This window comes from Zalophus californianus, chromosome 4, assembly GCF_009762305.2.
Source record: "Zalophus californianus isolate mZalCal1 chromosome 4, mZalCal1.pri.v2, whole genome shotgun sequence".
Classification (NCBI taxonomy): domain Eukaryota; kingdom Metazoa; phylum Chordata; class Mammalia; order Carnivora; family Otariidae; genus Zalophus; species Zalophus californianus.
The window spans coordinates 94,657,977-94,684,522 of record NC_045598.1 but is presented as its reverse complement, the minus strand read 5'-3'; the positions used below and the strand labels follow the sequence as shown (position 1 = coordinate 94,684,522).

General features: G+C 38.8%; 1 protein-coding gene across 3 annotated transcripts in view; it reads right to left on the bottom strand.

The window, feature by feature from the left end:
• CTTNBP2NL (CTTNBP2 N-terminal like) overlaps positions 1-26,546 on the bottom strand; it is a 52,528-nt gene that overhangs the window by 8,780 nt on the left and 17,202 nt on the right. For 2 of the 3 annotated variants that reach the window (XM_027614717.2, XM_027614702.2), the window contains one exon: positions 1,128-1,358. In XM_027614717.2, coding sequence (XP_027470518.2) covers positions 1,128-1,295 — 168 coding nt within the window. In that variant the 5' untranslated portion in view covers positions 1,296-1,358. Of the gene's footprint in view, positions 1-1,127; positions 1,359-5,588; positions 5,708-26,546 lie in introns of all 3 variants that reach the window. The other variant, XM_027614709.2, reaches the window with a different exon arrangement.

Below are 26,546 nucleotides of genomic sequence, written 5' to 3'. Positions count from 1 at the left end.
TGCCTAAGCAATTTGTCAGGTGCATTTTAAGCAGATGGCTCTCTAACGTAGGTAATCATAAAAGTAAACTAAAGTACATCAATTTGCAGCTGCTGACCCAATTTTTCAGAATAAAATGCTTCCTACTTAAATGTGTTGATGTCTCTCTTGCTGGTATAAATCTAAACCAATAGTTTTAGAAAATGTAGATTCTAGCCAAGCATCTTTTACAGGCGAAATCTGAGTGGTAAATCAGGTCGGGGAATAAAATCACAAGCACTAGAATTCCAATGAGATGAGGTAGAGGAAAGCACAGGTTTGCCTAACTAGGGGCTGTAAGATCTGGAGCGAAGCGCGCGCGTGCGCGCGCACACACACTTTCCTAATAGGGTAGAACAGCTTTAAGGTAAACAATCCTCGGGACTGTTTACCGTTTTAGAACTAAAAAGCAATGAATCTCAAAACTAGAGATATATAGGGGCGCCTGGGTGGCTCAATCGTTAAGCGTCTGCCTTCGGCTCAGGTCACGGTCCCAGGGTCCTGGGATGGAGCCCCGCATCGGGCTCCCTGCTCGGCGGGAAGCCTGCTTCTCACACTCCCGCTCCCCTTGCTTGTGTTCCCTCTCTCGCTGTGTCTCTCTCTGTCAAATAAACAAATAAAATCTTTAAAAAAAACAAAAACAGAAACTAGAAATATATAAAAACAATCCATTGGCTTGCATGTTTATAATCAGGTAAATTCTCTCTTTCTCTCTCATACAGCATTCCCCAAATACCCGTTAATCTTGCTATTTATCACTTAAGTAAGCAAATAGGGAACGCTCTGTTCAGCCACAAGCTTGGTCAAACCCCAATTTGTTGCCAAAGTTTGGAAGATCAAGAGCTGAAAAAACAGAGCAAGTGTTTTCGAGGGTCCTATCAGGAAGGAATGCCGTCTTAAATAATGTGTCTGGCATAGTCCCTAAATTTAACATGTCGAGTAACTTGTGTTTTCTCTCTGAGCTCTTGGCTCCTGGGTAGGCTGAGGGGCTTCGGACACCTGGGAGACCTCCCAGTTGGATTGCTGTGGGAACCGGCAGCTGACAAGACAGGATCAGGCATCATTTATCATGAGAGTTTATGTGGCACGAGGCAGGCGGGTGAACGTACTTTGCGGTGCCTGCTCTCAGCGGCAGCCAGCTGCGACAGCATGCGCTCCTGCATGCTCTTACACTGCTTCATCACCACCTTAAGGACAGAGAGTGGGTTTGTGCAGACTGGCTGCTTTTCGCCATCATTCTTCTCCTTCAGTGTCTCGAAGTCTCTCTGTAGAGCCATTAAAGGATCACTGATGTTGTATTTTCCATAGCGTTCTTCAATGAAAGTATCTCTGTGTTGGGCCTGGGAAAGAGGAAAAAATGAGCATTTTGCTTTTTAACACTATTGCGGAGGGGTGTTTGCTAGGAGTTATAGTTAAACATGGTAGTGTGAGTATGAATGGCACCTGCTGACTACAAATCTGATTGGTGATTGGGCCATTTTAATGTAGAAACGACACCAGAAAGAGGGCATGGTATAATAATATTAAAGAGGACAAATTCTTACATAGAGCTAACTATGTATTAAACATTGTTATAAGCATTTATATTCACATTAACTTACTTAAATTTTATAAGCCTTTAAGAGAGTGCTATCATTTTCAGTTTGCAGATGAGAAAACTATTATAATGTGGTCAAGTAACAGGTTACTCATTTAGCAAGTGGTCAGAATTAGGATTTAAACCTAGGCAGTCTGGCTCTAAAGTCTTTGTCCTTAAGCACCATGCTTACTGCCTCGGCTTATGAATGCTTGTAACTGCCAGCAGGGATACCTTATCCTTTCTTTCTGTGTTATGGCATTTGCATTTCTAAAATATGGTAAACATGGGAATTTTGAATTTATGTATTTAGGGATGTAACAAGGCGGTTGCAGATAAGTAAAGAATGCTAAAAGTGTTTTCACGTTATATTCTATGACATTTGTGATCTGAACATATAGAACCTCACTCAGTTATTGGTGGGTCAAGAGGGCCAGAGGTGCAGACAAAATCCCTTCTACCTGCTGCCAAATTCCACCCCTTCTTCTAGTCTCTGTTCCCTGCTACCTGCCATCTTCCTTCCTGTCCCCTTCAGGGCTTGGTGGGGTTCAAGGATGAGAGAGAAGGTGAGCAGGGGATGTGGGCTAGTGTTGGAGTCTGGTGTAGGGCTTTGGGCCTGGGTGCCAAATTGGATCCAAGGATCAGGAAGGGAGTGGAAAGATATTCTTTGGCTTCCCTATCCTTTCAGGTCTACTAGGAAGGACCTGAAGTAATACTCCGTATGAGCATTATATATTACATGCAGGTGAACAGAGTGACATTAACAATTACTTTACTACACAGACATTAAAAAGGTTCCTGAAACATTTTACAATGAAAAAAAAAAATGAAGTGTTAATACAGCATTGAAGAAACTTTCTCAAAAACCACAGCAAAATATTATATAATTTAAACTCTCCAATGAAATCTAGTCATGAAAACTACTGTTATTTATCAATTTTTTTAAAAAATTATTTCACCAAAAGCTAGGTTTTCTTTTTCTTTTTGGGGGGTGGGAGGAGCTAGGTTTTCTTACTACCAGCATCCACAAAGAGGAACCCATTTGAAAAGAAAGGGAAAATCACAATTCAATGGCTATGCTTAAAAAACAAAGCAAAACAAAAACAAAAAACCCCTTCAAGACACTAAAGCAAACATGGGGTTTAACACAGAAGTATGTTTCAGTCCTGAAAACATGATGCATCCTTCATTAGACTGTCCAAGTTCAAGACCTAGGAATCACTTAGATTTATGCTATCAATTTGTGTTGGTATCAATTGGCAAATGTTCAAAGCAGAGTTAGAAGCCCTGAGTTTTACTTCTGGCTTAACTACAACCATTAAGAAAAAAATTTTTTAAGATTTTTTTTTTTTTTTTTTTAACTAAGTTCTACACCCAACATGCGGCTCGAACTCATGACCCTGAGGATCAGGAGTCGCAGTTCCTCTGACTTGAGCCAGCCAGGTGCCCTTAACTACAACCATTTTAAATGATGACATTATTGGGGTATTTGGATAAAACTGGTGTACTGGAACTATGATGAACCAAACTGATTTATTCCTTTTAGTTACCATCTTAAGATAACCATCTTCCTGACCTTACTACAAGTGTGTGTGTGTACATGTGTGTGTGTAAGCATGTGAATTAAAGGGGTAAGGATTTGAAAGACAGAGTCCAAGACAGACTACTCTTTTTTCAGCTCCCAATTAAAAAGAAAATCCTCAGTAAAATTTCAAAATAGTCTTTATTCTATTTTAGGATGTTCTCAAGACCAATTCCTGAACTGGCTATTTTTATTCTTTTTTAACATCATGGCAAGAGTAAAACAGAAAAGGCTAGTTTTTAGTTACATTTTTAAAAGGAATAGTGCCAGACAACAGGGACTCATCAATATTTTCCTTTCACCAAGAACATCTGTTTCTTTAAGTTCAGGTATAAAAACTTGAGATTGACAACCCAGGATTTGATGAAAGTACCTGTTTGTAGCTACTTATGTCCTAAAGGCAAATCCAAGTTCAGAAAAATGCTCAAAGGAAGCAAGAGGAAAAAAGACTCTCTTTGAAAAGCTGAAATTCCACTTTTCTTACTGTCACGTTGTTTTATTCATGATTACCATTTTGGTCTGATTAGCGATGGGAAAGGAATGATTCTTGGTACTGAACTTGGTTTGGTAGGGCAGAAAGGAACACGGAAACCTGAGTATTTCTACAGCCTTCTCCTTTTCAGAACAGCACGGAGGAAGTGGGATGGGAGAGGAAGAGCTAGGAGTACAATTCATGACCTTGACAGATCTGCTGAGAAGCTGTCTCTCAGGCTGGAGTATACAGTTAACTAATATTTAAAAACATGACTTTTGAAAACCCACACTGTTATTATCCTGTATAATTAATAAGCATCACTGAGTTACGAGTAATAGATGAGGAGCTTCTTTGGTGAGGTCTCAGACTTCTCTGAGAACAGTTGTTAAGCTGTCTGTTTTCTCTTGAAGTACTTCACAGTAATTCCTAATCACTTGCATAGTAATTACAAGTTGTACCAAATTGGTGGTTTTGCACACAAATGAAAAGAATCTGTGGAATAATCTAAAAAAGGCTCTTTGTCACAAAACCAGTTCTTTTAAGTACATTCAAATATGGGGCCCAGATATGGGGAAAGTGAATTCAAAGTCTGTATTTATTATACGAAACACTGGATTGGAAAATGGGAAATGGACTATGGTATTTTTCAACCAACTTAATGCCTCAGTCGGGTGGATTGTATGGATGACAGGTTTAATGGAACAAATAATAACAACAACCACCAAAAATAGATGTTAAGAATTGAAGAATGGAAAGAGCTTTCATGGAGATGTGTGTTCGTTATCTATTCCTGCAAAACAAATCACTCCCCAAAACAGGAGCGCAAACAGTAAACTTTTTTTTTTTTCTCTCTCACACAGTTTCTGAGGGTCAGGAATCTAGAAGGGGTTGAGCTGGGTGGTTCTGACTCTGTGTCTCATGAGGCTGCTGTCAAGTTGGCCAGGGCTGCAGTCATCTGAAGACAGTTGGGCTGGTGCCTCCATTTCCCAGCTTACTGGGATGTTGGCATAGGCTTTGGCTCCTTGCATGTGCTGGCTTCCCACAGAGCAAGTGACATGACAGAACAAGAGAGAGAGAAAAAAGAGAGAGAGAGAGAGAAAGAGAGAGGGTGGGGGGACAGAGAGGGAGAGAGAGGGATGGGGGAGTGGGAGGGAGGGAGGGGGCAGAGAGAGAGATAGACACCAAGATGGGTGTCCCAGTGTCTTTTATAACTTAAAGTTATAAAGTTATAAAGTTAAGTGACTGACGTATTCTACTGGTGACACAGACCAACCCCAGCAAATGTGGGAGGGGACTAAACAAAGGTGTGAATATCAGCAGGTGGGGTGGGGCACCTGGGTGGCTCAGTCCTTAAGCGTCTGCCTTCCGCTCGGGTCCTGATCCCAGGGTCCTGGGATTGAGCCCCACATCGGGCTCCCTGCTCCGCGGGAAGCCTGCTTCTCCCTCTCCCACTCCCCCTGTTCATGTTCCCTCTCTCGCTGTGTCTCTCTCTGTCAAATAAATAAATAATATCTTTAAAAAAATATATCAGCAGGTGGGGTCATTGGGGGCCATCTTGGAGGCTGGCTACCACAAGGTGAATGACTAGATATGCTACCACTATTGTTTACATCTCAATAAATACTAAAAACTGTTAAGGCTGAGTTTTAATACTTTAATGGTATTTCAGCTATTTTATAAGAAATTTTAAATGATCTGGATTTGACTTTTGAGGGGAGGAATTCAGTAATACAGCTAAAATCAATCAACTTCTTGCAATTTCATTATTTTCACTTCACTGACAACATATATTTTAACTGAACAGCAATCTCTACATTGTCAGAAAACATCATGGTCTTTAATTTCAGACAACAGGAATATAATTGGCTGGATAGACAGATTCACTGACAGAGGGTATTGCTACAGCAGACAAAACACACTAGTCATCTATTACTCACTGTTCCTGTCACAGGCTGAATGAAACGCCACCACTACTGAGAGCTTAAAATAAAATTGTATAATGTTCTTGGAGTCGGCCATGCTTGCTCTCCAAAATTTTCAGCTTTGCTACGCCAAACTTCAAAAAGAAATATGAAACAGTCACCTCCTCTCCCCTCCCAAATATAATTTATACTATTAGATATATCACATATGACAATATACATAAATAGTGTAATACATAAAAACAGGGCAATATATATATACATAGTACAGTACAATAGTATCCTATTATGGTAATATCCGTGTGGGTATCTATCTGTACATTTTTTTCCAATCTTAAAATAGGAAATCAACATCTTTACTCTTTGGATGATGACCACCAACATGAAAAATGGTTCCAAATCTAAAAGTGAAGATTTAAGGCTCACCTAACTGGGGGTTGACATTCAAGTACAAGTTTTATTTTCAAGACGCCTGGGTGGCTCAGTCGTTAAGCGTCTGCCTTCGGCTCAGGTCATGATCCCAGGGTCCTGGGACCGAGCCCCGCATCAGGCTCCCTGCTCAGCTGGAAGCCTGCTTCTCCCTCTCCCACTCCCCCTGCTGTGTTCCCTCTCTCGCTCTATCTCTCTCTGTCAAATAAATAAAATCTTAAAAATAAATAAATAAAAATTGTCAGTATAATCTAAAAAAAAAGATGCCCTCTGGTACCCTAACTGGATTAGGATACATCTTTGCAATTTATTGCCAATTCTGAAGTGATAACTTTGTAAAAGTAATCAGCAATACAGACTTTGTTCCTTTATAAATATCTGAACATCTCTATGCCAGAGACCAGAAAGACTAGAGAACATGATTCTAGGATGGTTTTATTTATTTTTTTTTAAGATTTTATTTATTTATTTGACAGAGAGAGACACAGTAAGAGAGGGAACACAAGCAGGGGGAGTGGGAGAGGGAGAAGCAGGCTTCCCGCCGAGCAGGGAGCCCGATGCGGGCCTCGATCCCAGGACCCTGGGACCATGACCTGAGCCGAAGGCAGACACTTAACGACTGAGCCACCCAGGCGCCCGTCTAGGATGGTTTTAATTAACACAGCACAAAATCATGTTAAAAACTATCCTTTTCACACACAAGTTGAATCTACTAATCCTCAAATAATTTATACTCTGGAGTCCCTGATAAACTGTAAGTAGCTGCCTGAGTAACTGGAAATAAGCAACCGTTCTGGATCAAGATGCAACAACATTACAAGTATACCCTTTGTTCTGGAAGTTCCTTTTATTGGCTCAAAGAAAACTGGATTTCAGTATCTGACAATATTGATTAGAGAGGATTTAGCCACATTTGAATTAAACTTTAATTTTTGGAAAAGAGTACAAAACGTGACATGAAAATTTTTATGATTTAAAAAATACTTTTTAAAAAAATATTTTATTTATTTATTTGACAGAGAGAGACACAGCGAGAGAGGGAACACAAGCAGGGGGAGTGGGAGAGGGAGAAGCAGGCTTCCCGCCGAGCAGGGAGCCCGATGCGGGGCTCGATCCCAGGACCCTGGGATCATGACCCGAGCCGAAGGTAGACGCTTAACGACTGAGCCACCCAGACACCCCTAAAAAATACTTCTAACATTATTGAAAACCAGTGCTCTTTCCACTTAACCATAAATGCTATTTTCTCAAATCTGTACTTTTATTTTCTGTATTTTAATACATTTTCTATATATTTATTTTCTTTAATAATTTTTGGCTCTGGAGTCTAAGACAACTGGGATTGTATCTGGGCTCTATGACTTTCTATCTGTATACTTTCAGCAATTCCCTTAACTTCTCTGTCGCTCATCTGTAAAATGAAGATAACGACCTACCTGTAGATTTGTTATAAAAATTAAATGAGTAATATAAAATGCTTCCTATAAGTACCTGGCACATAGTAAGTACTATAAATAGGAATTAATTTTTCAGTAACCAAGTTTAGAACATAGGCTTTCCTTTTAGATTTAACTTACTCCTGGAGATTTAAGAGTTTATAAAACTGTATTGAGCCAGGAAATCTTCATTAAAAGCAAACAAAATTCTCCAATCTACAGATAACTCCAAAGTAATACATCAGTAAAAATATACTGGGAACCTGGATAACCAATAACAGTATTTATTTAGCAGTTAATCCTGAACTGCTATGTGACATTTTATGTAATGTCGTCCATTGGTATTTATCCCCCGCATTATGTTTAAACATTTCCCAGTTTTCTGTTTTGTTTTTCTTCCTGCCCAGATTGTAATGATGCAAAGGAAAAAGCACTTCTCATACATCTTTCTTCGTCCTATATCCTATATTTCCACTTCAGCCTAAGGCATTTAACAGATGTTCACTTTCCAGCTCTTTCCTGAGGCCTCAGCCTCTGTAACTCTCATCATCTTTAGTGAGGTCAATATTTTATTTCGCTGTTAACAAAATCTATGATTTATTCATATAATTATTTAAGGTAATATTAAGTTATACATTTAGTAAACTGACTTTAAAGTAGAATGAGCACCAAAGATTCCCTCTGGAGTCAGTTTTTAGCTGCAGATGTTTATAAAATCAATTATTTACATAAGGATAGATGACTATTATTGACTAAAGTGCGCTAAATTCTTTTGAAGACTAAAAATGGTAGTTTAGTACAAATAGCTATAAGTGTGATACTTCCAGCTAGTGGGCTGCTTGTTGACAGCATAAGAATATGGGCATAAAGGAAGCTAGATCCTATTTCCCCTAGAGCTGACGCTTTGCAGTAGACTTGGTGCGCTGGAGGTGTTCGCGCTGGTCTTCTAGGGGAGGGGCCTGTTGTGCTGATTACCAGGTGGACTTGCCCCATTGGAGATAGGCCTCCAGGGTGCAGGGGGGCGGGGCTTGGTGTAATGGCTCTGGCCTTTACTAGGTGGCGTTGTTTTGTTCCCTGAAGGCTTTCGGCACTGATGGGCAGGATGGGCACCTCCTACCCGCCTCAACCTAGCCCTGGAGCTTAAAGTTCACGTCCTCCACTCTTCAGGAAGCCCTCACAGAAAAGCAATCAATCACCACTCTTGTGTCCCTGGCTTCTGTCAGAACTCTGCCTTCACCTTGCCTGTGTTTGAGCTGTTTTATCTCAGGCGTGTGACTGGGTTTCAAAACTCCAAATTGTAGGGATTCCTCTGGCGCTGATGGAATGGATAAAGATGTGGTGTACACACACACCCACACCCACACCTACAGTGGAGTATTACTCAGCCATCAAAAAGAATGAGGGGTGCCTGGGTGGCTCAGTCGGTTCCGCGTCTGTCTGCCTTCGGCTCAGGTCATGATCCCAGGGTTCTGGGATTGAGTCCCACATTGGGCTCCCTGCTCAGTGAGGAGCCTGCTTCTCCCTCTGCCTGCCTCTGTCTCTCTCTCTCTCTGATAAATAAATAAAATCTTAAAAAAAATATTAAAAAGAATGAAATCTTGCCATTTGCAATGATGTGGATGGAGCTAGAATGTATCATGCTAAGCAAAATAAGTTATTCAGAGAAAGACAGATACCATATGATTTCACTCATGTGGAATTTAAGAAACAAAACAGATGAACATATGGGAAGGGAGAAAAAAAAGGAGAGAGGGAAACAAACCCTAAGAGACTCTTAACAACTGAGAACAAACTGAGGATGGAGGGAGGGAGGTGGGTGGGGAATGGGCTAAATGGGGGATGGGTATTAAAGAAGGCACTGTGGTGATGAGCACGGTGTTGTATGTAAGTGATGAATCACCGAATTCTACTCCTGAAACCAATATCGCATTGTATGTTAACTAAAATTAAAAAAAAAAATACAGGTAAACAGTTTAATGTAGCTGCTTCAACATTCAAATTCCAAAAAGTCTTGTGAAAGCTCCTAGTGAAATGGAAATAAATGTATTCAGTTTTGTTTTTTGTTCCGTTTTATTTTGGGGGTGGGTCTATGTGTGTGGCTGAAACAAATTACATATACAATCTGGACTAGGGTCTCCATAAATAATTTTTGAGTTGGGGAAGAAAATGTGCAAAGAGATTCAATAAGTACTGAATAAATTAATGCTCTGAACATAAATTAGGAATTTTTTAAGGTTTAATTTTAATGGTACATTAGATCCTAATCTCTTTTATTCAGGAGACTATAATGAGAAATCATTGACACCATTCTCATGTCATACACAAAAAACAGGGATGGATCACAGACCTAAACATAAAACAGGAATGGCCAAAAAGCACATAAAGAAGTGCTCAACTCATTAGTGATCAGAGAGATGTAAATTAAAACAATGATAAGATAATACTAGAAAGCTACTAGAAAGGCATTAAAATTAAAGACTGACGACATCAAATGTTGGAAAGGATCTGGAGCACCTCACCATATTGTAGGTGGGAGTATAAACAGTATAACTACTTTGGAAATAAATCTGGAAATTAATCATAAAGTTAGAAAAATGCCTACCTTCAGTTAAGTATTTATCCAAAAGAAATGAAAACATAAATCCACAAAAAGACGTATAACAACTGTCTGAAGCAGCTTTATTCATAACAGCCCCAAACTGGAAATGATCACCACAATTTTATGGTGGAAAAATTACAACAGCAGTTGCCTCTGGGTGTAGGGGAACAAGTAACCAGGATGGGGCACAAGATGACTTTCTGGTGTGATGGGACTGTTTATATCTTGATGGGGACGTAGGTCAAATGCATGTGTGCATTTGTCAAAAAAAATTTTTTTTTAAGATTTTATTTATTTATTCATGAGAGACAGAGAGAGGGGGTGGGGGGCAGAGGGAGAAGCAGGCTCCCAAGGAGCAGGGAGCCTGATGCGGGACTTGATCCCAGGACCCTGGGATCATGACCTGAGCTGAAGGCAGACGCTTAACCATCTGAGCCACCCAGGCGCCCTGTCAAAACTTATTGATCTGTGCATCAACACTTAAGATTTGTGCATTTCACTATATCTAAATTACATCTCTAGTTCAAAAATATAAAAATACATAATGAGAGTTAACGGGAAAATGAAGTTATATGAAATATATATAGTGTTTCAGAAACACAGGCAGCTCGAACCAAAGTAATTTTAATAACAATTAAACAATGAAGGAGGTGCTAATACTGTAGTGCTTATTACCTGCTGGGCAGTGTGCACATCTGATCTAATCCTAACGACATAGCTCTAGAGGTAGACATCAGTTATATCTCCATTTTATAGAAGAAACTGAACATTAACATGTGACTTTCCCAAGGTCACAAAGCCAGTTAAGTAGAAGTACTGTAAATGGTATTTAAGTACTGAATACGTTAGCCGAATCAGTACTACATAAACAGATATTCCCCAGGACTTTGTAGGAATTAATTTCAATTTAGTAGGTCTCTCAGTAGCTTAAAAATGAAACAGAACAGAAAACATTGCAGAACACTGAATACTGTGAGTCATGTTTCGAGATACTTTTCTTCTGACCTAAGAATATAGGTGTGTGTATCTGTATCATGTGTCTGTGTCTGCATGCATGTCCCCTGGGTCACAACACAGTCTATTTTTTACTATGTGTCCCTGTCAAAAAGGTATGAAAAACACTAGAATAGAATGAAGAACCCAATTAGTCTGACTCCTGAATCTGATTTTAAACAGTTTAAGCTATCATAAATAAATTCTGAAAGTGATAAAGTAATCAGTATTATTGTTTTATTTTAAACTAATGAATGTTATAAATGTCTACAAACCACGAGATGTTTGGCCTAACATCAAATATACAAAAATGATAACAAAAAAAAATCTCTGTTTTATCAGGGTTAGACAACCAAACACAGCACTGGAGAGGTCTGGGAAAATTTCCTGGACACATGGCTGATTCACAAGGGCACATGTTGTGAATGCTTTTATTGACCACTTAATGTCTGCTGCGTACTACAAATGCTGAGTGATGTGGGCAATGATACGGGGAAACAGACTTGACTAAGTAAGATGTAGTCTTCTGCTCTTAAGGAGCTTAAAATTTGCCAGACAAGTTCAAGGCTTAACAGCAGAAATAAACAAGCTGCCTCTGCTTGTTTAAATGTTTTCTAAACAGTATCATTAATGTTTAGAGGAACACCAAGTACAATTTATTTGATCAGGACTTTCTAAGACTCAGACCTTACACTCAGAAGGAACAGGAAGGAAAAGGCCGACCCTGGAAGTGGGCGGATTCTGGCAGATACATGGGACTATCGGCAATATAATGGAGCACAGGAAACACCAGGAGGTTGAGGGGGGCATACAATCCAAAAACCGTCTCTGAAGTATTGCACAGGGGGACCCAGACCACAGACTATAACCTATGTGCGATCCTTTAAGTCACTAGGAACTTGAAAAACTTCTTGCTTAAAGGTGTGCTCAGCCTCTTTAACTCACAATGTATTTGTGCAGAAACTAACTTCAAGTAAAATAGCTAAAAAGAGCTCATAAATAAGACTGAAAGGGTATCTTCCTCTTCCTCTTCCTCTAGTTAAGGGATTCTATGGAGGGAGCTGTCTGATTGTGGGATGAGTCTTTTTAGAGATTTTTTTTTTAATTTATTTATCCGACAGAGAGAGACACAGCGAGAGAGGGAACACAAGCAGGGGGAGGGGGAGAGGGAGAAGCAGGCTTCCCGCTGAGCAGGGAGCCCGATGTGGGGCTCGATCCCAGGACCCTGGGACCATGACCTGAGCCGAAGGCAGACGCTTAACCTACTGAGCCACCCAGGCGCCCCTGTGGGATGAGTGTTAACTCTAAGCATTTTTTCAAGGCAACATTCTTATATTACAAACACAGTCTGATACTATGAGAAAGCAGAGGTGAGGTCATGAGAAGACGGTCCTTATTAGCATAGCTAAGGAGTAGAAAGTGTTCACACTGAGAAGTTCAGTGAGGAAAAAGGACTAAGAAGTTTTGTGGGGGTAGAGGAGGGTGGCGGGAGCCTAGACACAGGGGAGAATGAAAAAGGGGAATCTCAAGCCACAGTGAGAGCGAGATGTCAGGGCAGGCAAACGGAAGCAGGGACTGTGCTAATTCTACCTGCCGATGAGAGAAGGTAGAACAGAATATCACGAGGACGTACTAAGAGAGCACAAGCCTGAGGCTGGGAAGGTGGCAACCTCTATTGTCACTGTGGACTCATGGGGAGAGAGGCAGCTAGCTATTCGGTTTGAACCAGCCCGCATACAGGAGAGACTGGGGACTCAAAAGTAGGGAAGGATCGTTTTTTTTGTTTCTTGTTTTTCGTTTTTTTAGAGAACAGAAGAGAAAGAGGAGGAAAGAAGCCAAGACTGAGAAGAGAAAGGTGGGCTCTAAGTGCATTATGGGTGTTTCATGATAATTTATTAAATGTGAACTGGCAATGTTCATCACTACAGGAAGGTACTGGATAAATATGCATACGGTGAAACCCAGCATGCTCAAATTGACCCCGGCTACTACAATTCCAAGTAATCCCAACCCACCACCACCTTTATCTCCATAATGAAAGTGTGCTGAGGGGATTAGAACACCATGGATGGGAAGAACAGGAGTTATCTTTGTTTGGAGATACAAGAGCGTTTCCTTTTTACTCTAAAGGGTAAGCAATAATTAGGAAACTTTAAATGTCACCCAGGACAAGAATGGGATAACCCAGACCCCTTGACCATTTTAATCCCAAAAGGAACGGCACCAGTGGATTTTTTCTAAGCCTCTAAGACTGTCTCAGTCTCTTCCTTAATGACTTCTCGGCCTCCTCTAGAGAAGATCATCACTTGTCCCAGGAAAAGAAGGTTTTTAAGGGGAAAGTGCTCCATTGGGAGAAAGCAATCAGAGAAAGGGGGGAGGAAGAAGATTTGGTGGGAGCCAAAAGCAAAACCAAAATCCCAATGGAGAAATGGGAGATAAGTAAATACTTCTGAAACGTAGGAGAGAGGTTATGTATAATTTAGACAGATGCCCATGGAGGCCCTTAGCTCAAGTGTCTGGGCAACAGTATTTTTTGAAATATCTAGATAGATAAAGACAAGCGATACTGTACTCTTTAAAAAGAGGTAACACTATTTTCAACGAGGCTCACAAAGCTCACACTACTGATCAGTCAGGGAATGCACGTGACCACATCCCATTTTGACAGGTAGGGTCGCTGAGGTAAAATGTCAGTTGAAAACTAAAATATGGGGGCGCCTGGGTGGCTCAGTCAGTGAAGCATCTGCCTTCGGTTCAGGTCATGATCCCGGGGTCCTCGTATCAAGCCCTGCATCAGGCTCCCTGCTCCGTGAGGAGTCTGCTTCCCCTCTCTCTCTCTGCTGCTCCTCCCTTGTGTGCTCTCTCACTCTCGCTCTCTCTCAAATAAATAAATAAAATCTTAAAAAAAAAAGAAAACTAAAATATGGTCTTTCATTTTTTTTTTTTTTTAGATGAAGACACAGGCATAGTGAACAAAGGTACATATCCCAATTATTTGGTATCCTTTAAGACAAATATGGAAACAAACACAAGCAATGATTTCCTGTCTGAAGAACAAATTGTTCCTTCTTAGTTCAGGGTGAAATGTAAATAATGTCACCGAGTGGGAATTATCAACAGACAAGTTATGAAATTCTATTACTATAGTTAAGCCTCTCTTCTCAAAAATATGAACTAACAAGCGGCAATCTATTTTGGGCCTTGAATACATTCAAGTTAGACCTGAACTTATTCTCTCACATGACAAATATTTCTGCAAGAACTGATGAGGTTCTAGATATTTAGGATGCAGTGCTGAACAAGATTAAGTATCCAACCCTCACGGAGCTTACATTTAGTGCAAAAGAGAAATATCAGATATAAAAAAGAGAGACGAAAATCTCTATTTTCTCTGATGCTTATCAGCATGAATTGATAAATTCCCGTATTATCACTAACCTAGTGCAGACAAAGAAAAAGAACTCACATTAAGTATGATTCAATCCTACAAAAACTTATTGGATACAATAATGTGAGAGGTTTTATGTATGAAGTTTCCAGTCAATAAGAACAGAGACTTCTGACTTCAGTAACACAGTCACATACTCATTTCTACCAATGAATTCAGTCTTTTGTCAAACAGACAGCTAGTGAATTAGATTAAAATAATTTTTTGAAGTTATGCGTATCTTAGAATTCACTAGGTGGAGTTGGCTTTTCGGATGCAGAAAATACTTTTTGTTGTTGTTAAACAATGGAATATTATGAACTACAGATATGAAACTGAAGCCAGGAAAAATACTTTGAAGGGTTATAGGTCTCCTGCTACGATAATAACATTTCTTGAAATTTTAGTCACGTAGTTCCTCATACATGTTGTCAGCTCTATTAAATTTGAGTCCATGACCTGTGAAAGAATCTGCTTTGAAAGAACTTTTAGGTATCCTGTTCAAAAGCAGAATTTGAAAATTAATGGGAAATTTACTCTTTGCTCGTTTTGGGAGAAAATCGGGGATATGGTGGTAACAAGCTCACGCTCTCCTAAGCATGCTAGGCTTCTCTCTACCCTCTTAACTCTATTTTAGAATTAATACAGATTTATGTGAGAGTATAAATCACTTAGAAGTAAAGACAGTTAAGAAGTAAATGTTGTTCTTAACTCCTTAATATTCCAGTTCATACTATATTTCTTAAAAACATAACTTTTATTTTAATTTCATCATAAATGAATATTTTCTAATAAAAAATTTAACCATATAGATAAAGCCAAAGTCCTTCCTGAACACAACCCAATCTCTCTTTCTTCCTCAAGAGTTTTTAGGATAACGGGTATCCTCTCAGACTTTCTCCAAGCATATCCATAAATGTGTGTATGTGTACTTTTTCACTTATTGTGTCCCAGAGATCTTTCTAATAAGTCAGTACATTGCTGGTTTTTTTCTCATAAAAAAAAAAAAGCGATTACATATATGCCATAGTAAGGGTGTACCAGTTGATGTTGCTATATTTTATTAATGGACATTTAGGTTGTTCACAGTTTTCTAACACTGTATTAAACAACACTGCAATGAGCATCCTTGTGCACGGATGTGACTAGTTTGGCGGAATAGATACATTCCTCTGCTTTTCTAAGGGAATAAATCCCCACATAATAAAATTCCCTGCTTCATTCAATATATGCTCCCTGGCCATAAAGATTTTCAGCAAACATACAAGATGGTTTCCTTCTATCTTTCCAATTATTCCCATAACTGGCTAAACTGAAATGCTAAATGATGGACCACAGGCTTTAATCTTGCAAGCAACCTCTCCGTCTTCCTTTCTCCTCTCTTTAAGGGGAGCAACCAGAAATAACCTCTGATTAATCCCAAATCACAAGGCTCACACATGCAAGGAAGACACAATAAGAGGAAGTCAAAATAACAGGAATAAGCTGTTTCCCTTTTTTATTTGTTTTAGTTTCAGGCTGAATAAATGCAGTGAAATTCCCCATTGCTATAATCTTTTGTGAAGCCTCTCTCCAACTGCTAGAGAACTGTGTTTTACAAGCTGAGTTCCTCCTTTCTTGCCTCAAAGGCATACGAGAAACAGGCCACAGGAAGATGGTGGTTAAATGAGAAATTGGCTTATTTTTTGGAACTTTTTACTCTCGAACCACTAAATGCCACAATTTGTAATACGAATGATGATGTGGTAAAATCTGTATAGCAAGTAGCTGATATCAGACAACTACTCTTAAGAAATAGCTGTTTTTTCTGGGGCTCAATGTTTTTCTGAATGCAACAACAATGTTCAATCACTTAAGAATGCAGTCCTCTTTTTTTTTTTTAATATAAATACCCTATTTAGAAACAGTCCATATATGACCAGCCTTTCCTGCTTTTTTTGGCTCTTTTCTGCCAGAGTACCTACCACTGAACCTGGTATATCCCTTTCAGTAATTTCATTCTCTTCCCGGGGCAGAACATTTTTGGGAGCTCCTACTATTCTTAAAGGAACCAAGCCAAGGGGAAGCAAGGAAGAGGTATTTTGAGATATATTTCTGGCTTCACCAGCTGCAACTTAATACTTTTTCCTCTTTTTTTTTCTATGCCCACTGTTCTGTGCCTTATTTTTTCACTTACTATATCTTGGAGAATGTTATACATAAAGATCTATCTCTCATTCTCTTTAATGGTTGCATAGTATTCTATTGAGTAATCATACCATAATTTACTTGGCCGGAACCCTACTAACAGACACTTGTTTCCAGCATTTTTTTTTTTAAGATTTTATTTATTTATTTGACAGAGAGAGACGCGATGAGAGAGGGAACACAAGCAGGGGGAGTGGGAGAGGGAGAAGCAGGCTTCCCGCTGAGCAGGGAGCCCGATGTGGGGCTCGATCCCAGGACCCCGGGATCATGACCCGAGCCGAAGGCAGACGCTTAATGACTGAGCCACCCAGGCGCCCCTGTTTCCAGCATTTTGCTGCTATGACCAATATTGCAATAAATATCCTTACACATGCACTTTATTGGATGGGTCTAAGTACATTTGTAGGATACGTTTCTAAAAACGGGTCATGAAACTAGGTTAGTAGGATCACAATCAGCATTTAATGAAAAATAAAGTACAAAAGACAAGAAAATAGTATAATATAGTGTGGTATAGGATAAATATTATAGTAAAACATAAAGTTAGCATACATTTTGGTGAAATTTTTGTTTTAGTTAATTCATGTATGTTGGTGTCTATGTGTGGCCTGGACTGTGGCAGAACAATGGAATGTATTTCAAAACTGTTTGAAAGATACCTCTTTAGACTCTGGTCTGATAAACAGTATCTTTCTCATAGCCTTTCTTCTTCTTCCTCTAAACTCTATGAACTTTTTATTGTATAGCTTGGGAACTATATATATAGGTTGGTTTTTCAGGCAGAGACAACTGAGTTATTTAGGGTGGGTTGGAAAAAGAATAATATTAACACTATGAGGAACAACAAATAGGGAAGAATTTAACTGTAGTTCTAATTAGCTCTAACATCTTTCCCTACGAAGTGAATAATATGTAACTAAATTATCTTCTTAGGGCATGACTGTTAATAAACAGAAATTTGAACAAGAAGCTGTTGTATAGGGGCCCCTGGGTGGCTCAGATGGTTTAGCCTCTGCCTTCGGCTCGGGTCATGATCCCAGGGTCCTGGGATCAAGTCCCACATTCGGCTCCCTGCTCAGTGGAGAGCCTGCTTCTCCCTCTCCCTCTGCACCTCCCCCCTGCTCATGCTCTCTCTTTGTCTGTATCTCTCTGTCTCAAATGAATAAATAAAAAAAAAATCTTAAAAAAAAAAAGAAGCTGTTGTGTAAGATTACTGTATTTAAAAGCAACTGTTTCTGATTTCAAAGTAATTTACATATAATACAGAAGTTTTGGAGAAAAAAATTAAAATGTGCATATGATTCCACTACCCAGGGACAACCACTATTAATACTAAAACTACAGATTTCAGGGGCGCCTGGGTGGCTCAGTCAGTTAATTGTCTGACTCTTGAGTTCAGCTCAGGTCATGATCTCAGGGTTGTGAGATCAAGCCCCGCCTTGGGCTCTGTGCTGGGCATGGAGTCTGCTTAAGATTTCTCTCTCTCCCTCTGCCCCTCCCCGTCCCCCCCTCCACTTGTGCATGTACGGATACTCTTTCTCTCTCTAGAAAAAAATAAATAAAAATAAAACTACAAATTTCAATCTATTTGTTTGAGTCCTTTTCTTGTGTATACACACAGGCACACGTTATTCTTAAGATCAAGATTAAAAGATATATTTAATGTTATACACTGCTTTGCAAATTTAACATTACACTGTAGGAACATTACCATGTCATTAAAACTTCATATGCATCATGTTTTGTTTTGTTTTTTAAGATTTTAGTTATTTATTTTACAGCGAGAGAGAGAGAGAAAGAGAGAGAGAGAGAGAGGGAACACAAGCAGAGGGGAGGGGAAGAGGGAGAGGGAGAAGCAGGCTCCCCAGTGATCAGGGAGCCCGACGTGGGGCTTGATCTCCAGGACCCTGGCAGATGCTTAACCGACTGAGCCACCCAGGCACCCCAATGTTTTAAAATAGCTATGTAAAATAGCTACCTAACAATCCACTATGTGGGTGTATAACCTAATTCATGTAGCCATTAACCAAAGGCTACTTTTTATAAAGAATTAATTGGAACTAGAACAATATAACTGTGTTATCATGAGCTGTTTGGGGAGTAATTGGAAGTAACTTATAGACAATTTTTTCTGTAAATAAATTTTTACATAAAACCATTTACACTACAGCGACTCTCTTCAATAAACAGATGTCCTGAGATTAGTATATTTAATAAAAGAAACCAACATTGAAAATTCAAAAGCATAACAGAAAAGTAATACTATGTCTAACTATACTGCAGTAACTCTCTGAAACAAAATTCAGATATAGGGATGTTGCCTATAAACAAATTCCCTTTAAAATAAATTTTCTTCTTGTGGTCCAAATTAACAATGAGAAAGAGAATGCTTTCTAGGAAATAATAAAGAAACAGTATATTTTGATGTGTATTTACTGGCTAGTGATATGACGCACAATTTAAATCATTTAACATGAAAAGATAATCTCAAAGATAATCTTTAAACTTCAATTAGATAGATTAGTTCTGTTACCCTTAGGAAAGAGGTAATAATATTCTATCAGAAGGTGAAAAATGTACAATATTGTCTTTCCTATTTAGAAAAATTATTTATTCAAAATAATAAATAAAATTATTTATCAAAAAATAAGAGAGGGGCACCTGGGTGGCTCGGTCAGTTAAACGTCTGCCTTTGGCTCAGGTCATGATCCCAGGGTCCTGGGACTGAGCCCTGAGTCTGGCTCTCTGCTCAGTGGGAAGCCTGCTTCTCCCTCTCCCTGCCACTTCCCCTGCTCGTGCTCTCTCTCTCTAATAAATAAATAAAGTCTTTTAAAAAAATAAGAAGACAGTAAACTATTAAAACTAATAAAGACAAGGGATAAAGGCTGCTTTAAAGGGAGCAGTTCATTAAAGCAACAGAAGTACTGTTTCTTTTTTTGAGATGGCTAATGATTTTTAAATTACTATTAAGTTTTGCCGTTGGAAAAATAATTACTGAACTCTCTTCAGCAAAATTTTAAAAATTAAATTACAAAATTTTAGTTTCTAAAAAGTAGTAGAACAAAGCTGAAAAAGCTACTCCACATCACTCTACTTGATCTAAGAGATTGCAGGAGGCAAGGGAAAGGAAAGCAAAAATGAACTACTGGGACTTCATGAAGATAAAAAGCTTCTACACAGCAAAAGAAACAATCAACAAAACTAAAAGACAACCTATGGAATGGGAGAAGATATTTGCAAATGACATATCTGATAAAGGGTTACTATCCAAAATCTATAAAAGACTTATTAAACTTAACACCCAGAAAAAACGAATAATCCAGTTACGAAATGGGCAGAAAAGAACAGACATTTTTCCAAAAAAGACATCCAGATGGCTAACAGACACGTGAAAAGATGTTCAACAGCACTCATCATCAGGGAAATACAAATCAAAACCACAATGAGATATTACCTCACACTGGTCAGAATGGCTAAAATTAACAACTCAGGAAATAACAGATGTTGGCAAGGATACAAAGAAAGGCAAACCCTCTTACAATGTTGGTAGGAATGCAAACTGGTGTAGCCACTCTGGAAAACAGTATGGAGGTTCCTCAAGACGTTAAAAATAGAACTACCTTACTAGTGATACATCTGACAAAAGATGGGAAAGATGTATACACTGAAAACTATAAAGCACTGCTGAGAGACCTAAATAAATGGAAAGGAATACCATATTCATGGATTAGAAAAGACAATATTGGTAGATGTCAATTCTCCCCAAATTGATCTATAGATTCAATGCAATCCCAATCAAAATCCCAATAGGAGTTTTGGAGAAATTGATGAGCTGATTTTAAGATTCATATGGCAATGCCGAGGAGCATGAATAACCAAAACAACTTTGGGGGAAAAAAAGCACAAGTTGGAAGATTAACACTACCTGATTTTAAGACTTATTATAAGGTCGAGTAATCAAGAAAATGTGGTATTGGCATCAAGACAGATAAATGGAACAAAACAAAGAGTCCAGAAATAACCCACAAATACATGGAAAACTGATGTGACAAAGGTGCAAGGCCATTCTACAGAGGAAGGATAGTCTTTTCGACCAGTGGTGCTAGAACAATTGGACATCTATATGAACAAAAAGACTGATCCACATGTTGTACTATATAACAAATTAATTCATTCAAGTTGTACCATAGACCTAAGTGTAAAACTTAAACTATAAAATTATAGAAAAAAGCACAGGAGAAAACCTTTCTGATCTTGGTTTAGGCAAAGAAGCAAAATCCATAAAAGAAACATTAAGAAACTGGACTTCAGCAAAATGAAAAACTTTCGCTCTTCAAAAGATACAGTTAAGGGGTGCCTGGGTGTCTTAGTCAGTTGAACATTTGGCTTTGGCTCAGGTCATTATCTCAGGGTCCTGGGATCAAGCCCTGCGTCTTGCTCCCTGTTCACCATGGAGTCTGCTTGTTCTTCTGCCCTGCCCCCCTGCTCATGCTCTCTCTTTCCCTCTCTCTCAAATAAATAAGTAAAATCTTAAAAAAAAAAAAAAGATACAGTGAAGAGAATAAAAAGAGAAGCCACCAACAGGGAGAAAATATTTGCAAGATAAATGTCTGATAAAGGACTTGCACCCAGGTACATCAGAAATCCTCAAAATTCAATGATGAGAAAACAATTTAAAAAAAACGGCCAAAAAATTTGAACAAGTCAGGAAACAATACAGATGGTGAAGAAGCACATGAAAAGGTGCTCATCATTAGTCAATAAAGAAATGCAAATTGGGGCGCCTGGGTGGCTCAGTCATTAAGCGTCTGCCTTTGGCTCAGGTCATGATCCAAGGGTCCTGGGATGGAGCCCCACATCGGGCTCCCTGCTCAGCAGGAAGCCTGCTTCTCCCTCTCCCACTCCCCCTGCTTGTGTTCCCTCTCTCATTGCATCTCTCTCTGTCAAATAAATAAATAAAATCTTAAAAAAAAAAAGGAAATGCAAATTAGAACTGCAATGAGATATTACACACCTATTAGAAAGGCTAAGATTAAAAAGACTGGCCATACCAAGTGTTGGTGAGAATGTAAAGTAGTATAGCCACTTTTGGAAAAGTTTGGCAGTTTCTTAACAACCACAACAAACAAACAAACATACACCCACCAGGTAACAGAACCATTTCATTCCTAGGTACTTATCCAAAAAAAATGAAAGCATATGTCTATGCAAAGCCTTGTATAGGCAGTTTTATTTGCAGCAGTTCAAAACTGGAAACAATGAAAATGTTCATCAACAGATGTAGAGCAGACATATGATGGAACACTATTCAGTAATAAAAGGAATGCACTATTAATACAATAACAACATGGATAAATCTCAAGACAATCACACTGAGTGAAATACCAGGCCAAGGAAAAAAAATGTACATTCTGTATGATTCCACTTATATAAAATTCCAGAAAATGTAAACTAATCTCTAGTGGATTAGCGGGTTGGGTGCCAGTGTAGGGAGGAATAGGGGAAGTTAGGTAAAAGGGTCACAGAGGGGCATGAGGAAAAGTTGGGGGAGGGGATGGATATGCTCACTATCTTGATTGTAGTAATGGTTTCGTGAGGGTATACATGTAACAAAACATCAATTTACACACATTAAATATATGCAGCTTATTGTAGGTCAATTATACCTCAATAAAGCTGTTTAGAAAAACAAAATACAACAGTATGCCAAATCAAACAATGGAGAAATACACAAGGAAATCAATGGGAAAAATACATCAATTCTAAAAAGGCTTCCACGTTGTCCCTGTATTTCCTGTTTTCATTAGGGGTGGGAGGAGGGTATAATGTAACATCTGTTTCATGCCCCAGAGCACACCCTTAACCCTTGCCAGCTGTCTCAAAATACATGCTTTCGGTGGTGGGGGTGGGGGTGGATCAACTCACAACCATCAATTCCCACAAGAAAAACAAGCTAAAGTGTAAGCCCTATTGACAACAAATATTTAATCTAAAGATTCACCTTTTGTATGAAGAACAGCACATTATCAGTATTTCTTGCTTTATGGAATATACTTTTGTTCGAAATGGATGGACTGTAAAACTTTTGTTCTAATAATCATAACTAAGAGTAAATGAGTCTACTTGCCAAATTTTTTAAATGGCCATTAAGGGTTCTCCATCTTCCTCTGGAGTAGTCAAACTTCGCTGGGAAGCCATCTCCTAGAGCTGCTTAGAATTAATGAGCTGAGGCTCTCTTGTTGAACTGTGTGATTCCACCCCAGCCTCCCCGGGATAGTTAGTTCATGAGCAATGTAATTTGCTTTCACTGTGGAAGGGATTCCTATAGTGTTCTCATTCATGAAAATAAACTGGTCCAAGAGAAAGACTTTCACAAAGAATGTTTTGCTCTGACATAATCTCTTGTAAAACAGAAAATCACTTTATATAAAAGTTCAATTAGGACCAAATACAGTATAAATGGCCTCTGTAACAATTAGAATTTAAATATAGAAAAGTTGAGTATTACACTGTTTTCTACTGACTTTCCTGGTTCTATGCCAAACATGTCTTGGCTGCAATAGAAGAACGAGGACGCTTTTATATTTTGGGGGAGAAAAGTAACTATGGTGGGGGCTTTTCTAGAAGGGTGTAGTTGCAATCTGGTACTTTGCAGAAATTGTGTAAAATGAATGAAGTTTTTTTAATTAAAAAAATTTTTTTTATTATGTTATGTTAATCACCATACATTACATCATTAGTTTTTGATGCAGTGGAATGAACTCCTTTTATAATTATAGCTCTATATGTAGGATCTGGGACCTTTATAATAAATATATCCCTATATAAACCCAACCCCTGCCAATGTGACCTACTATTTATTTAGCAGCAACAGTGAACGATATGGTTTTGTTCAAAGTTGGAAGTTTGAAGAACAGATTTTATGCCCAGGAAAAAAAATCTATTTTGAAGGTAAGGAGGGAAAAAAAAGATAAGCTTTTTTACTTAAACAGAAGGAAGAAACCAATCATAACTATTTCAAAACCTTTTCAACCCACTCAACATGAATTAAGAAAGAACACTAAATGGAAGAAAACTAGTAAGCTGCCATATTAGTCTGAGAAGTCCAACAGGTGTTTATTATTAAGCAAGAGTTACAGAAATAATAATGGTAAAATCTTTATATGTTACAGAAGCCCAAACAAATAAACAAAAATAAAAAACAAAAAACTACAAATAGAGATTTCATTTTAACTTTAAGAATCTGGTATGGCAGTTGCTTTTCTCAAAAGGACTGAAACAGTTTTGACCCCAGCTGCTACTTATTTTATCTAACAATAGACCGTTTAAAGACGTCCCACTTCTGGCTAAGCTATTCATTTCAATCTAAACTGCATCTAGCTTAAGCCTCAGAAGATAACTTTATCACCTCCAAGCCCTATGCAGACTAAACACAACACTTGTGCCCGATTCTGAATGGTATCTTATATCCAAATGCTCCCTTAATTATAGCTCCTGCTTCTCAAGCTGCTTTTTCAACTTGTCAGAAGCTGCCTAAAGTAACTAAAATTGGATTCGCGCAGAAAAAATGTATTTTAGGAAAACATGTGCAACAAGCACCTACGCATCTGTTAACATTAAAACCAGAAGGCAGTATGTTGCAGCCACCTAAGAACAAGCTGTAAAATTTAATAATTCACAACATTCACTTTGAAATCTTATGGCAGTCTTTTAAAGCAATGTTTCACAATGGCACAATCATTTCATCTGTTTGACAAACCTTTATTGTGTGTCTATATGCTAGGCCCTCCCTATGCTTGGTGCTGAGGATATAATGATTAGCAAAATAGACACATAAAGCTCTACAGGTCTGTTTGATTTCTAAGGCTGAAAAGCAAAGAGAAAATAAGGTCAGCCTGGTTTTTCCATTAGAGACAGCCATCCCCCCACCACCCTACCTCAATTGTGAAGGGGTTGAGGCCCACAAGTTTTTGTAAAAGTCATCCGTAATATTTATGGGACACCGCCTCCCGGAGTCCCAGTGCTAGTAGGGGTAGATCCTCAGCTGAGTCTCTTTAACAAATGTTGCCAAACTCCTGCAGTTTCCTAAAATCTGATGGCTATTTGTAATAATATTGCTCCTAGAAAATGCTTTCTGGGTTTTACAAGGAGTCACTGCCATGAGCCAAGTACTTCCCAGTGCAGCCTAAGTGGTGAACTCTTTGGGTTCTAAGCTGATAATGCTTACGGACATTATCAGCCAGGATCTCAGATGAGAACCAAGATAAAGAAGTACGAAAACACCAGGCAATAGAAGTGAGGATTACAAACGAGCTCAAACTTCCCCCAATCCTTTTTTCTCTTCTCTTCATTGAGCAGAAAAATATGGGATAAGAAATGGGAGGGTGTCCTGGGTTTAATCAGGTTAGGACTACTGGTAACAATGGATGGGATTATAAGAAATAGAATAGTTTCCAAGAATGTATAGGGAAAGGAAGAAAATTCCCCAATAGTGACAAAAGGGGAAGGAAGGCCTGTGGAAGTGGCAGAAATGAGTCACCAGCCAGAGTGAACATTTATAGGCAATGTATGTTGGCAGGAGTCACTAAAAAACTGGGCACCTCTGAGGGCACACTAGAGTCATCCATTCATAAGATTAGCAACCACTGACTGTTACTTGGATATGGGGAACATGGTATGCACTGGAAGAATCTACATAAAGGGGAAAAAATGACTCCTACACTGTTGCAGTATCTGCAATGCCCGGCAAATTGTAGTGTTACACACAAATGCTAGTTATTAATCATTTATTCTTATTACAGAGAAGGAAGCTGTGCTCCAGACAGACTGAATGACGTGACCAAAGCCATACAGTTCTAATTAGTGGTATGGGAGGCAAGGACTCAGGCAATAAACTTTAACGTATGTGAGTAGGCATGTGTCAAAGCCATAAACATGGGATCTGCAGGGAGCCATGCAAAGCCAAGACTGAAGCAAGCAGGGAAAGGAAGAAAAGAAGACAGACTCCGTCCCCACCCCCACCCCCACATATCAGAAGGGAATTGCCTCATGCACTCTGGAGAATGAAACCACTGGAAATTACTTATCACATGTGACAAAGCTACCAGGGAAAACAAAACAAAACAAAAGAACCCAATAGTTTTCAGTGATAAATTACCCTGAGCCATATTTATTAGACAGAAATGTCAGTCTTTTTCAGTCATTCTTCCAAAACAAATTAGCATGTCACGTTAAGAGCACACAGAAATAACAGGTTTAGATTTTATTTTTATCACAATTATAATTTTGGAGTAACCCAAGAAAAGACTACCCAGATATGACTAAATGAACAACACATTTACTCTATATCAGTGCAGAAAGGGAAAAAGGCTTTTTGTATGAACTCTATTGAGTGGTTGTTGTTGGCTACTTAGGAAATCACTGATTCTCTAAGCCTCCTTGAAAATTATCTAGAAAATTATCTTTGTTGCTCTAAAAAAAGTCTTCAACAGTGGAGCTTCATATGAACACATGTGAAATAAATATCAATGCAACATTTAATAAAGAGGATAATTTTGAAAACAAAAAACACCCAAAGTACTTCATAAACCTTTTACCAATGAGCTTTAAGATGTACACTGATATAACCTCTAACTAAAATTTGAAACTAGAAACATCTTCTTAGATCCTTAGACTCGGTGAGCTTTGCAGGGACTATGCTCTCCCCAGCATGCTCAAGTCTCTTTTCTTTGACCATTTCTCCGCCTTCTCATCCTCCTGCTGCTCACACAGATATCCTTACTGCCTTTTCTTTGCGTCTCCAAATCTGATCTCAAGACAAATTGGGAAACATCCTTACAACAGTGTACAGGATTCATGAAACTTGAAAGGAGGTATACCCCCTTGTATTTTTTAAATTAGAC